Source organism: Triticum urartu, chromosome 5 (assembly GCF_003073215.2).
Source record: "Triticum urartu cultivar G1812 chromosome 5, Tu2.1, whole genome shotgun sequence".
NCBI lineage: Eukaryota > Viridiplantae > Streptophyta > Magnoliopsida > Poales > Poaceae > Triticum > Triticum urartu.
Genome location: NC_053026.1, coordinates 495,769,064 through 495,783,249, shown reverse-complemented (window position 1 = coordinate 495,783,249; position 14,186 = coordinate 495,769,064). Strand labels below are relative to the sequence as shown.

At 49.1% G+C, this 14,186-nt stretch overlaps 1 protein-coding gene and 1 pseudogene across 1 annotated transcript; one reads left to right on the top strand and one right to left on the bottom strand.

Moving 5' to 3' along the window:
- The first annotated feature begins 6,169 nt into the window (after positions 1–6,169).
- On the top strand, positions 6,170–8,127 carry LOC125556427 (annotated as a pseudogene).
- A 4,908-nt stretch (positions 8,128–13,035) lies between these two features.
- Positions 13,036–14,180, bottom strand: LOC125510090 (serine carboxypeptidase-like 10). Its single transcript, XM_048675184.1, has 5 exons — positions 14,105–14,180; positions 13,875–13,946; positions 13,562–13,794; positions 13,417–13,462; positions 13,036–13,347 (listed from the first exon to the last, which is right to left on the bottom strand). The coding sequence occupies exons 1-5, from the start codon at positions 14,174–14,176 to the stop codon at positions 13,264–13,266; spliced, it is 507 nt and encodes a 168-aa protein (XP_048531141.1). The 5' UTR covers positions 14,177–14,180; the 3' UTR covers positions 13,036–13,263.
- Positions 14,181–14,186: the final 6 nt, after the last annotated feature.

Genomic DNA, 14,186 nt, shown 5'->3' with positions numbered 1-14,186 from the left:
CTGGCTGCAGGTCTGCTGGCCTAACGGTGGCCTAGGGCGCGGCCCAGGTAAGCTGTTGCTGCTGTTTCTTTTCTTTTTCATTTTCCTTAGGCAGAAAAACAAAGTGGAAAAGCACAGGGTAGAGAAAGAGGAGTTTGAGAATAAAAAAATATCCTCAAGTTCCTGGAGTTTTGGAGGATTTGAATAAATAGCTCTGGGCATTTTTAGAGGTAGAAAAATATATCAAGTTTGAATTAAGTTCAAACTTGGGCTATTTTTGAACCTAACCAAATCAACTTCAAAAGAGGTGAACAAAATTGGCAGAGGAATAGGACATGGTGATTGAATGTTGAGGCAAAGGTGAACATTAAAAGAGAAGGGAAAGTGGCACTTGTCAAAAGAAGGAAGTAGAGGGAAGGAGAAGGTGATGATGCAAGATTCATGCTTGGAACATGCAACAACATAATATGTATGAGAAATCACACCATGCACATGATGACATGATGCAATGCACATGATGCAATGATGAATGCAATGAACCAAACAAATCACGCGACGAAACCCGGAAACCCTGGAAGGCATCTGAAGCTCCGGTCTTGGGGCGTTACAACACTCCACCACTACGAGAGGATCTCGTCCCGAGGTCTAGGACGGCACCGGAGGGAAAATGGAAGAGGAAGACGAGAGGTAAAACTAAGTTGCTTCTTTGACAAATGAGTGAAACCAAAGAACCTTGAGAGGTTGAACAACTTTGAGAACATAATACAATAGAGGTAAACAAAGTTGAAAACACTCCGTTAGAAAAGCGAAACAAGGAAGAACAAATTCGGGCAGCACTCCGATTGAAAACTGATATGAAACTTGATAGGATGAAAATGACTTGAGCATAGGGCACAACACTTCGGTTAAATGGATAAGCACGAAAAGAAACACGATCCTCAACATTCGAGATGATGAGAGGAGAGAGCAACAACACAATGCCTCCGGAACGAAAGAATAGAATGGAAATGGAATGAACGGAGGGAAAACAAGATCTTGGAAGAGCATGCTAACAACAAATGCTAGAATTGAGTAGTTGAATTAACAACAACAAAAGAACAAGGTTGTAGTGGGCTTATGGAGAAACATCTCAAAATTTATGAGGTGAAAAATTCTGCCACCAACGAAAACGATAAATTGGATTGATATCAACAAGGAGATGAGAACTTATTTCACCAGGAGGGTAGATGAAGAACTTGGGTCATATATGAGCACCATAAATAGCAACAATCCTTAGGGACGGTATTAGGTGAAATATAACCCAAGATAACTCCAATGGCGAGATTGATGGATTTAAAATAACTCATTCTTAACAACATGTGAATCATGAAACATGCCTCAAATTATCAAGAATGACATGATACCATATCCAATGATACGGAAGAAAGAATTGCACTCCGGATTGCAAGATGAAGAATGCTTGCGCTCCTCTGAAAAGAATTTGGATGAACACTTCAAGAAGGAATTAAATCCTTGATGAACCATCATGTAGAACATCCATGAAGAACTCCGGTAAACAAAATGATGATAAAAAGAAAGAGAAGTTGAAAACACAAGGTGAAACCTTGTAATGATTTAGAAGGAGCTTTGCGACGAGATAATGTGGAAAAGCTTGGAACTCCGGATAAGAAAGATGAGCAAATGAAATCAAGAATTCTGATGAACCTCCGTAATAAGAAATTAATCACTTGGAGGAAGCAAGAGTAAGAATTACGTTATGCGTATCCTTCACCAATTCAAATTGATGACAAGCAACGGAATTGGCATACTACTTATTCTCGTAGACAAGATTAAGATAGATATAGTGTCAACTTGAGGAAGTCTTCAACGAACCACCGGTACGATTGAAATAACGAATACATTAATGTGATAACGAAGGACGAGAAATCTTGAACGAACCACCGTAAGGATTGAAAATGAATGAAGGAAAAATAAGGAAACACCAGGTAAAATTTTCAAATGAACGAAGATGCTTGAGAGAATTTAGATACAAGTGAAACGGATAGATCACGGACCGATTAGAGATCACTTGAACGATGCACCGGTACGATTGGAGAATGATAACTGAAAGCTGATAATGAATAAACCTGAATTTACGGACTCCGGATAATCAAACTGGGAAGACTCTTGAATTTCTCCGGATAGGTGAAAAGAATTCTCACAATCGAATACAATTATGAGAGGATGGCAACAAGCTGGAATCACTAATCTTTAAGAGAATGGAGCAAGATTGAGAGAAAAATCTTCTTCGGTCTTCAAATGCAGAGAATGACGATGAGAAACACCACCATGAATTATTTAGATGCTCCGGAAGAATCAAAAGCGAAGAGATTGAGCCAACCATGAAAAGAATTTGAAAGATCTTGGAGAAATACATATGATTGATGATGAATCATTCTTACGCCAAACTTGAAAAAGAATTGGGAGTAACTCTGGGAAAAATAAGACGAGTTAGGTAAGATCCTGGGAAAAGACATATGGGTTAGGGCCCATCGAAAAGATACACCGTTGAACGATTTTGGAGAAAGATTGCACCGGTTGATTTAAATGGCTTGAATGAGATAACATCCTCGAAAGATCTTGAACGAAAACAGAGTGGAAACATGAATCTTCGAGATAACTTGAGCACTCCGGAACAAAAGAATAGCGAGAGGTGAATGATAATGAGGTGCACCGGCATGAGAAAACATTTAAAACGAGAAAAGGATATGATCGACAAAGCTTGACTTAGATCCACCGGAGAAGAAAAAGAATGAAGAATGATGAACTAGTAGAACATCTTCAAGAGAACCACCGGATAAGAACATTGATAGAAAAGAATGAAGAGACTTCACAACCATAAAATGGATAAGGAATTAAGAAATCTGTGTCCTTGAGGAAAAAGGGAGGGTGGGCAGGAAAACAAAAGCAATTTGGGACGGATGAGACAACACCGTTGAGAAGACTTGAGTTGATCTTGCGGATGTTGAAAAAGATTAGATCCACTAGAAGAGAAACACACCGGTTTAAAAGGATTAACAAGACAATCTCGATGATCAAGAAGGATTGGTATTCACATAGAAATATGAGAACATCACTTAGGAAATGTATGGAATCAACATTTGACTTCGAAGCAACTCGAATACCACAGCTCAAAAACAAAACACAGGATTGGCTTGCGGAATAAGCCGAAACAAACATATGATAGAGATTTCATCCGAAGTTTTCGTGGTGGGGCCCACACGGGCTTGATCGTACAACACCATCATGTACAAGGCAGTGCACATGACATACGAAGCGTCCCCGAGTCAGCATAGCCAAGGACTCTTTAAGACATAACGAGACCACTATAAAACCAACCGTGGATAGGCGGACCACTAGACGTCGAACCCCAATTTCATATCATACATCTGTCGGAAAGATATCCTAGGAGCTACTCGAATTCCCACTTATAAACTCCCGAAACTTTCCGGTTATGCAATCAGGTGTTGGGGATACAGGGGAAGCATAATATCTCACCCAAGCTAACAAATCCTATATCCAACTGTATCCATCCTTCAACACATAATCAAGAAACCTTCGGAAATCGTTTACCTCAACCTTCGAAAAGCATCTGTTATATGAGTTATGGCAATACTCCCGAACTCCTGCCCCAGTACTGGGTGGCGTCGAGGTTATCTCACCAACAACTGCATAAAAGAGATTTTTGATGTCGGCGAAACTTAGATATTCCAGAACTGCAACGATAAAATTGTGACGACAACACCTCGGAGCTCAACTCCCCGGGACACTGCCACAACCCCTAAATGTCAGGAGGCACCAAGAACAATGTTCTCGTCACAAAAGCATCGGAACGATTCCAAGATACCCGCATGATCCTAAATTTTTTTAGTGAAATTTGAGAAGAGAAGAGTCAAAACTCTACATCAGGATGCCTCACCAGAGCGACGAAGGGATTGAGGAGTAAAAAGAATCCTACTCTCCGATATATATAATCCTAAATGACTCAAAACATTTTTCTAGACTCAACAACGCTAGCGATTTGATCAAGCAGGGGGCTCCTAAGATCGGGGAAGGCTCTGATTACCAACTTGTAACGCCCTCGATGCGGCTATATCTCCCACGTGTCGAAGCACGACTTAGAGGCATAACTGCATTGAAAGCAATGTCGCAAGTGAGGTAATCCTCACAACAACCCATGTAATACATAAGGGAAAGAGATACATAGTTGGCTTACAATCGCCACTTCACATAATTACATGAATAAAGCATTACATCATCCAGATACACACAAGGTCCGACTACGGAACCAAAATAAAAGAAGACTACCCCAAATGCTACACAGATCCCCGATTGTCCCAACTGGGCTCCACTACTGTTCAACTGGGACGCGGAACAACATAACGAACACGATCTTCATCAAGCTCCTCCTGAGCTCAGTTGCGTCATCTACAGGGTATCGTCGGCACCTGCAAACTGGTTTTGGAAGTATCTGTGAGTCACGGGGACTCAGCAATCTCACACCCTTGCAATCAAGACTATTTAAGCTTATAGGAAGGGTAAAAGGTATGAGGTGGAGCTGCAGCAAGCGACTAGCATATTTGGTGGCTAACATACGCAAATGAGAGCGAGAAGAGGAGGCAAAAGCACGGTCGAGAATCTATGATCAAGAAGTGATCCTAGAGCAACCTACGTCAAACATTACTCCAACACCGTGTTCACTTCCCAAACTCCGCCGAAAAGAGACCATCACGGCTACACACGCGGTTGATGTTTTTTCATTAAGATAAACTTCAGGTTTTCTACAATCGGACATTAACAAATTCCCATCTGCCCATAACCGTGGGCACGGCTTTTGAAAGTTCAAATCCCCGCAGGGGAGTCCCAACTTAGCCCAAGGATATTCCTTCTCCCAAGACAATCCGATCAGACTCGGCATCCCGGTTACAAGACATCCTCGACAATGGTAAAACAAGTCCAGCAACACCGCCCGAATGTGCCGACAAATCCCGATAGGAGCTGCACATATCTCGTTCTTAGGGCACACTTAGATGAGACTAGCTACGAGTAAAACCAACCCTCAAGTTTCCCCAAGGTGGCCCCGCAGGCAGCTCAATTCGGACCAACACTTAGAGAAGCACTGGCCCGGGGGGGTTAACATAAAGGTGTCCAGGAAAGAGACATATGCAACATCTACCATGAAGCCAAGCGGGGACGGGACAGGGAGCCAAAGCAGGGGCTTGTGACGCCTGGGTTGCACATCGCGCCACGGGAGCACCTTCTGCCAACCTCCGCATGTATCTGCATCACACGCCGCGTCCTGCCGAGCAGCCAAAACCGATGATTTGGTGGCCGGCGGTGGCGTCCGTGGGGCCAGCTTATCATCATCGGCGTCGTCTTCTTCACCGTCAATAAGGGAGCTCCACGAAACAGGTAGCTCTGATTCAGCACCGGTAGGAGTCGGGGATCGCGCACCCACAACATCAATCGAGGTTGACGGTGCGTCGCTGACAGAAGCAACGTCAGCAGAGGCCGGGGACGGGAGACACCCAAGCGGCAGCGGCGGTGAGGACCCGGCCTAGCGAAGCCCCGAGCTATGCACCGTCGGAGATGCAGCCACAACCGGCCTCGGCGGCAGCCCAAAACGGGACAAATGGCCACCAGCGGCCGGACAGCTTTGTGGGAGGCCAGGGCAGCCGCGGCCAGCACTGAGGCGGAGGTGGCTGACCCTGACGGTTCAGAGTTGGGAACCCGCAATAATGCTTGATGAATCTCAACCTTGAAGATATCCTAAAATTAATCGATGAAGAATGTCAGCGTTTTTTGTGTTGTTTCCGGGAGATAGAGAAGTCGACTTCCTATGAAGTGAAGTCTCGGTAGCGAACTGTCATACTAATCCGTCAGCTGATTGGTCACGTTAACGCACAGAAGTTAGGTTATGATATGACCAAAACAGTTATCGATTATTATTTTTAGCATCTCATCAGAAAATTGAGACGAGACAGAATATGTATTCACGTTTTCTCATATCGAAAATGGTAGAGTGACACGTTTTTTCTGTTGCAGACCGTGAATTAGCATCTGCTGCAGGCCTGCAGCTGCAGTATATACAAGCCGTATCCTGCTGCATCACTCATCAGTTCATCAGAGAAACACAGTTTTCCTTGTTCAGTTGCCCTCATCTTCCCCACCAAAAAAATAAGGTGAGCTCAGTCGCGAAGTCGTCCCGTACGATGGAAAGCCAAGCTGCCTTCTCGTCCGGATCCGGCGGCTCGACGGCCATGACTAAGCTCGGACCGAACCCGGCTAACTCCTGCCCTCTGACGCCGCTAGGATTCCTGGAACGTGCGGCCACCGCGTACCGCGACTGCCCATCCGTCGTCTACCACAACACCGTATATACCTGGAGCCAGACCTTCCGCCGCTGCCTCCGCCTCGCCTCTGCCCTCGCCTCGATCGGGATCGCCCGCCGGGATGTCGTAAGAAAGAAGCTTAAGACTCTCAAGTTTGCGATTGCATGAGGTTTACTCACATAACTTGAACTAATAATATGAGCTGGTTAATTATCTTACGAACTGAACTAGGTGTCCGTGCTGCTGCCGAACGTGCCGGCCATGTATGAGATGCAGTTCGGCGTGCCGATGAGCGGCGCCATCCTGAACAACATCAACACGCGCCTCGACGCGCGCACCGTGTCCGCCCTCCTCCACCACTCCGGCTCAAAGCTCGTTTTCGTCGACCCGGCGTCGCTGCAGCTCCTTGAGGATGCGCTTCGGCTCCTGCCGCCGGGGCACCCTGCCCCCCGCGTCGTCGTCGCCGAGGACCCCCACGAGAAGGAGCTCCTTCCCGCCCCCGCGACGGCGTTGACGTACGAGGGGCTGCTTGAGAAAGGCGACCCGGATTCCGCGTGGGTCCAGCCGGCGAACGAGTGGGAGCCGATGATCCTGAACTACACCTCCGGTACGACGTCGGCGCCCAAGGGGGTGTTGCACTGCCACCGCGGCATCTTCTTGATAACCCTCGACTCGCTCGTGGACTGGGCGATGCCGGCGCGGCCGACGTAGCTGTGGACGCTCCCCATGTTCCACGTCAACGGCTGGAGCTTTCCGTGGGGGATGGCCGTGGTGGGCGGCACCAACGTCTGCCTTCGCCGGGTGGGGGTCGCAGATGTCTACGCCGCCATCTCTCGCCACGGGGTGACGCACCTGTGCGGCGCGCCGGTCGTGCTCAACATGCTGGCCAACGCACCCGAGGCCGTGCGGAAGACCCTGCCCGGCAAGGTGGAGATACTCACGGGCGGCGCACCGCCGCCCGCTGCCGTGCTGCACCGCACCGAGGCCCGGCTTCAAAGTCAGGCACGGTTACGGGCTGTGCGAGACGGCGGGGCTGGCGACATCGTGCGTCTGGAACGCGGAGTGGGACAAGCTGCCCGCCTCAGAGCGCGCGCGGCTCAAGGCGAGGCAGGGCGTGTGCACGCCGGCTACGGCCGAGGTCGACGTCGTCGACGGCGAGCGCGGACGCAGCGTGCCCCGTGATGGCTCCACGGTCGGCGAGGTCGTGATCCGAGGAGGGTGCGTCATGCTGGGGTACTTCAACGACGAGGCGGCGACACGGGCGGCGATCCGGCGAGACGACTGGTTCAACACGGGGGACGTCGGGGTGATGCACCCGGACGGCTACCTGGAGATACGCGACCGCTCTCCAAGGACGTGATCATAAGCGGCGGGGAGAACATCAGCAGCGTGGAGGTGGAGTCCGTGCTGTACGGCCACCCGGCCGTGAACGAGGCGGCCGTGGTGGCGCGCCCCGACGAGTTCTGGGGGGAGACGCCTTGCCGTTCGTGAGCCTCAAGGCGGGCAGTTGTAGGGGCGAGCTGACGGAGGCGGAGCTCGTGCCATGGTGCCGGGAGCGCATGCCCCGCTACATGGTGCCCAAGACCGTCGTGTTCCGGGACGAGCTGCCCAAGACATCCACGGGCAAGATCCAAAAGTATGTGCTCCGGAATATCGCCAAGGAGATGGGGGCCTCCAGCAGGGGCGTCAGCAGCAAGATGTAGGGGCTGCCACGACAACGTACGTCGTCTTCCCTCGCTTTTATCTGCATGCATGGTATCCATCTCAGGATCAACAGTCCGGCATTATAAATAAAGAATGAAAGATTACGTTTCGGCTTAGTGCGTGATGATCGGCCCTTGCTGATCACGGTAAAATAAAACAAATATCAATGCCTTTTTTTTCGAGAGTACGCCTAGGCGTACCATATTTTTATAAAAGGCAGAAATATTGTACAAGAAACTACAACTTGTTACGAATAACAAGTGTAGCTCGAACTCCACACTCCATAGCGACAAATACAAACACAACACAAAACGCCTGTCCTAGACCAATCATCTAGCCGCGTCACAACAAATGTCGGCCTCCTCGAAGCAACAACTCTAACCGGAAACTCCTTGCCAACGCACTACCCCCCCTTGGATGTCTAAGAGGAGACGGCGAGTGGATAGCAGGACTCGATCGGACCCGTGAAAGCCATCGTCTTGGATACGCCGGTGGCTGCGTGCATAGCGCCCATGAAGATCAGCTCGAACAGCGGCAAGCACCGAAGAACCACAAACAGTACCCAAGCCAAGTCTTCACCTGCGATGCTCTCAACAGAGGAACGACGCCACACCGCCGTCATCGCCGGTCCTGCAACGGACCAAAGGCTTTCGCCCAAAGACCACAACCCGATCAAGAAAGGGAGATGCCGACACACCACGGCGACGCCTCCAAGGAGGGAAACGACACCCACGAGCACCGTCGCCGCTAGCTCCGACCGAAGACGAGCAGGATTTTCATCTGAACCGTCACGCACCTCCACCCTCTGTCAACAGATTAGGCCCAACTGTTGGGGTCACACCGCCGCTGCCGCAGCACCTCGCCATCGTGATCAAACCACCGCGGAACACCGATCCCTCACACGGCCGAGAGCACGCGTACCACCAACCAGCACCTGCACGGTCGAAGGAACACTTCTCCAGCTTCAGACCTTCAGCGCCGCCCAGATTCACTGCACCCATAGGCATGGGCTGGCCACACCATCACCTGGCCGCCATCCATGCCGCTGCTGCAGCTTAGGGCCCAGCGGGGAAGGAGCAGGCGCGCCGAGCCGCCCGTCGCGACCGCGCGTGCCCACTAGAGCTGCCCTGCACGAGACCCCGCTCCGGCCTCCGGCAAGATCCAGACCATGCCGCCCCCAACACCCCAAAAGAGGGGCGCCTTCCTTGAGCCATGCCCGCCGAAAGCAGGAGGCGTGCCACGCGTCCCGGCCACCGCCTCGAATCCCGACCGCCGCACCTGGCCGAGATCCACCCCCACCAGGACCCTGCACCGCAACCTCCGGCTCCCAACACGTCACCCGAAGAAGACAACCGCCCGCACCGCCTTGCGACCGCGCTCCGCCTCTCCACCGCGCTCCCCGCCGTGTGCCACCTCACCGGAATCCAACCGCCACCGCGCCGCCCGCGAGACGCCCTTCTCCGCGCAAAGAAGGCCCGTTAGGGCTTGCGGAACTCGCCTACCACCTTTGACGGCCGGGCGCCGCCACCACCGCCGCCGCCGGCGACGGTGGCGGCCAGGGGGGTACAGAGAAGGGGGTGCGCTCACGGGCTAGGGTTCGCCTCCGGAGCCGCCCGCGCGAGCGGCCCGGGAGGGATAGGGAGAGTTTTAAATCACAAATATCAATGTCATATGCCTGTTCTGGGAGCGCGAAATGGCTCCTAGCATCATGCGTTGTGCCCTCATAGTATATAGAGTACTTATATAGCAAGATGAACACTAAATTCTGAACAATGTTATCAAAAGTTTGGGATTGGTATGCCTGCGCGTAGACCGACCTGATGCAAGATCGCAGAAGACAGGGTTCCGAAGGGCCTTCATATTGGCAGTTTTAAATATTAATAAAGGGATGCATTTAGAGAATTCCCTATAATTCTTTAGAGAAGAAAAGAATCAGGCTTTCCTCCTCTCTAAGGGGCATCTAGATCCGCAAACTACCCGCATACGTCCGGACCACGAAAGTCATTCAACACGAGTCTGTATCGGTCCGCGGAGTGGTCCGGATGCGTTTTCTTTCGCAAACCGGAGACAGTAGTGGGGGAGCTTTGGCGGAGTCCGGACACCAGCCACGTAGGACTCCGATACCCTCGGCCCATCCAAAACCCTTCCCGGACCCCGCTCCTTCATCCTCCCCATTTTCTCCCATTCCTTCTTCCTCTATTGCCTTTATCGCCGCTCCACAACCCCGGCCGCCATGCCACACCCCTACCGGATCTCTACGTCTCCGTCACCTTCAGCATTTCAGCCGTGCTCCACTCCGTTTCTCCTTCGTTGCCATTCAACTCCTGTCCTTCGACCACCCCGCTAGGTACCATCTGCTACGGCTATACTCACCATGCCCGACAAATGTTCGATGAATTGCCGTAGCTAAAAGCAATTTTCCCTTCTTCTATCTAGCAATGGAATTCGATTTGGAGTACATGTACGAGCACGACGTTGAGTCGTCCGACGAGGAGGAGCACTCGAAAGAGATGGCGATGATGTAGTCGGTCCTTGAAGACGTGAAGCGTATGGAAGACCATGTTCTCAACTTCAAGGGCTCCATCAAGGGTCATCGTGTGCTCAACTGCAACAGGGCGCGCGGCCATTTGACAGTGATGGGCGACTACTTTGCTCCGGATGCACTCTTCGCTGACCAATTTCATCGGCGTTTTCGGATGCGCAAGGCTGTCTTCGGTCATTTCTACCATGGCGTTCGGTCCTATGATGAGTACTTTGTCTTGAAGAAGGACGCCCTCGGAACGATTGGCTTCTCTAGTTACCAGAAATGTGCGGCCACACTATGAATGCTTGCATATGGCACGGCCGCTGATTCATGGGACGAGTACCTACGGATGTCTGAGAGCACATGCGGAAGATGCCATGGTCAGGTTTGCACCTACCGTGGTCAAGGTGTTGGGACCTCTGTACCTGAGAGAACCAACTGTGGCAGACACCGAGATGCTCTTGGCAATCTCAGAAGCAAGAGGGTGGCCAGGTTTGCTCGGATCTCTTGACTACATGCATTGGAAATGAAAGAACTTTCTGAAGGCTTTACAAGGGAAATATCAGGGTCATATTAAAAAGCCCTTCGTCATTATTGAAGTAGTTGCATCACATGATATTTGGATTTGGCATGCTCGGGTCTCACGGTGACATCAATGTGCTCCAGCGATCACTGTTGTTTGTGAGGCTGACTGAAGGAAAAGCTCCTCCTTGCCACTATATTGTCAATGGACATGAGTACAACATGGGTTACTATCTGGTTGACGGTATCTATCCTCAGTGGACTACCTTTATCAGCACCATCTCTAACCCAGTTGGCTAGAAAAAGACTCACTTTGCCCAAAGACAAGAAGCAGCTAGAAAGGATGTCGATCGGGCATTCGGAGTTCCGCAGGCCCATTTTGCAGTTGTTCATGGACCTGCTAAACAATGGGATCCGGATACCTTGTGGGAGGTGATGACATGTTGTGTGATCATGCATAACATGACCGCCGATGTCATTTAACTTATTCTATTAATATAAGATCTTAAATAATATACATTTATGTATTACACTTCGCAAAATTAACTACATAATAATGTTGCTAACATTAATAATGACAAAAGACTTGTACGAAGTTAAGATAATATAAGTGAAGCCAATTTTTTTCATTTAATGCACTACACCTCAAAGAAATTTGGTAAAATTAAATTTCCCTCTAAATTATGAAAGAAAGAAAAATCAAATGACTTGAAGATTATTTTGTCTTAATTGTGATATCTAGGTATATGTATATGGTCGTGTCTATTTTAGTATCCTTAGATATCTGTGGAGATCTCTAGAGTGCCCATTTCCTAGATACTTATTTGTGAAATACTTTCGGTGATTGTAAGAGACAAAAAACTTAGATGAGTCTACCTCACCAAGGATAAATTATGATGACTTGTTTTTTTGTGAAAGAAAATTATTTAAGACTTTTTGTCCCGATGATGAGTGCGGGATGAGAGGAATATTATTATTAATGCAATGATATGTTTATTAGTTAATACTTTCTCCGTCCGGAATACATGTTGGAGATATAATTTATATCCCCGGCAAGTATTTTCGGACGAAGGGAGTACATGAGATGCAAATGGATTGCGGTCACTGGATGAAGTCTTATCTAAGGAGGCAGATAGATACCGTTCTATCGATTGTTGTATGTACTGCTATATAATATCATCATATAGGGGGTAAGCACGACCACCAACCTTTTTCTACTGAAGATCGTTTTTCTCTGGTCCTCGCGGCTGGAACCCTAGCCGCCGCCAGGAGAGGTCATCTTTCAGCGCCGTCCTCCAGCAGCTCCCCTCCGTCGGCGACCTCGGTTGTCGGTGGAGAGGGTGGTCGCCGGATCCACGCGCGTGGATCGTTTTTATTCCTTTGTAGTCTAGGTTTTTAGGTTGTTCATTGTTTTGGCTTCGGCGGCGACGATGACAACCCTAAATAAAGATTCTTCGAATCCTTATCTGACGAGGTCATCGGTCCTATGGTTGGGGATGGATTTGGAAACCAGTCTGTTCAAGCAAGGATAGCGTGGCGGCGGCGGCATCCTCATGATGGACCTGTGTCCCCGGGCTCCGTTGTTGCGATGGCGTTTGCTCCAACGTTGGCGCGGAGCTTGGGAGGTAGTCCAGAAGCGGATGCAGATTATGGTCTGCATCGACGACATCTAGAAGACGGATAAATTATTGGCGACATGTTGTTCCAATGATGAGGGCGGGGCTAGATGAATACTATTATGAATGCAATGCTATGTTTTATTAGTTAATACATGGGGATGCAAATTGATTACGGTCGTTGGATGGAGTCTTATCTACGGAGGCAGATAGATATCGGTTTATAGATAGATTTATGTATGTACTGCTATATAATATCATCATATAGTTACCGAAGCAAGCCCACCAACCTTTTTCTGCTCTATTTTTCTTTCCACCAGCGAACATTCCCCCATTGTTATTTTTTTCGAAAATGATGATTACCCCCGACTTAAACGTCAAGCGATGCACATAGCCATATCCACTCATTGTTATACATTGAACGGAACAAAGTTTGCATCTGTGAATCAAGCTTTAACAACTATTGCTATAGCTCCAAGGTACATGACACAATGTAGTTACAACGTGATGGACACAGTAACCACCACCGGAGGCTGCATGTACACCATCAAAGAGGCTCACCAGAAAGCCACCTTGCAAACATAGCAAGGCATTGCTTTGGCATGTACTCCGGAGCAGTATGTCCACCGCCCTGTTTCACAAACAAAAATATTACTACACATTTATATGGTGTAGCAAAGAGAAGACATCAAGGGCATACCTTGACAGTTGCAAAGGTGAGGTTATTTGAGTATGACCTTGTATATCTGCACTTGAGAAAAAGTCGCATGTGAGCATCCATCAGAACAAGTCTCAGCCTATTCAGTTGCAACACCCTTATGACGGACGGACAAATCAATCCTCACCCTGCAACTTGTGCATCGACATACCACGGTCTCCACTCATCCACAACGGAGAAGTTGAGAGACTTGATCCAAGCCTGCGTGCCGATGGAAGGTACAATCATGTCATGATCGCCGCTGTAGATCAGGCTTCTGTAGCCTCTGGTGGTCACATCCAGATGGTGCTCCACCGAACTGAAAATATCGTTGGTGTACCGTATGTCGAAGTTGCATCTTAGCCATGAAGGAACCGTTCCCTGCAATGTACTTAAGAATATCATGATCAACCATACCATATCAAGCAGGAAGCAGCAATGCGTATTCAGACGTCAATTACTTTGTGGATACCAAGAGCCTCTCTGACAGTGTCATTGTTCGCCCATATCATGGACAGCATATATTCCGCGGTCTGCGGTGAAACACGAAATACTCTCAGATAAGAAAACATCGTGCTGCAAATTTACTACTCCCTCCGATCCATATTACTTGTCGCGGCTTTAGTACAACACTAATGCCGCGAAGACTAATATGGATTCGGAGGGAGTAGTGCTGTTTATGTTTACTAACTCTACACTCTGTAGAAATCTCAGACAGCTGAAGCCCGGCCCTGGCAGTGTAGTCCTCCTGCAGCTGGAGCATCTCTCGTGCG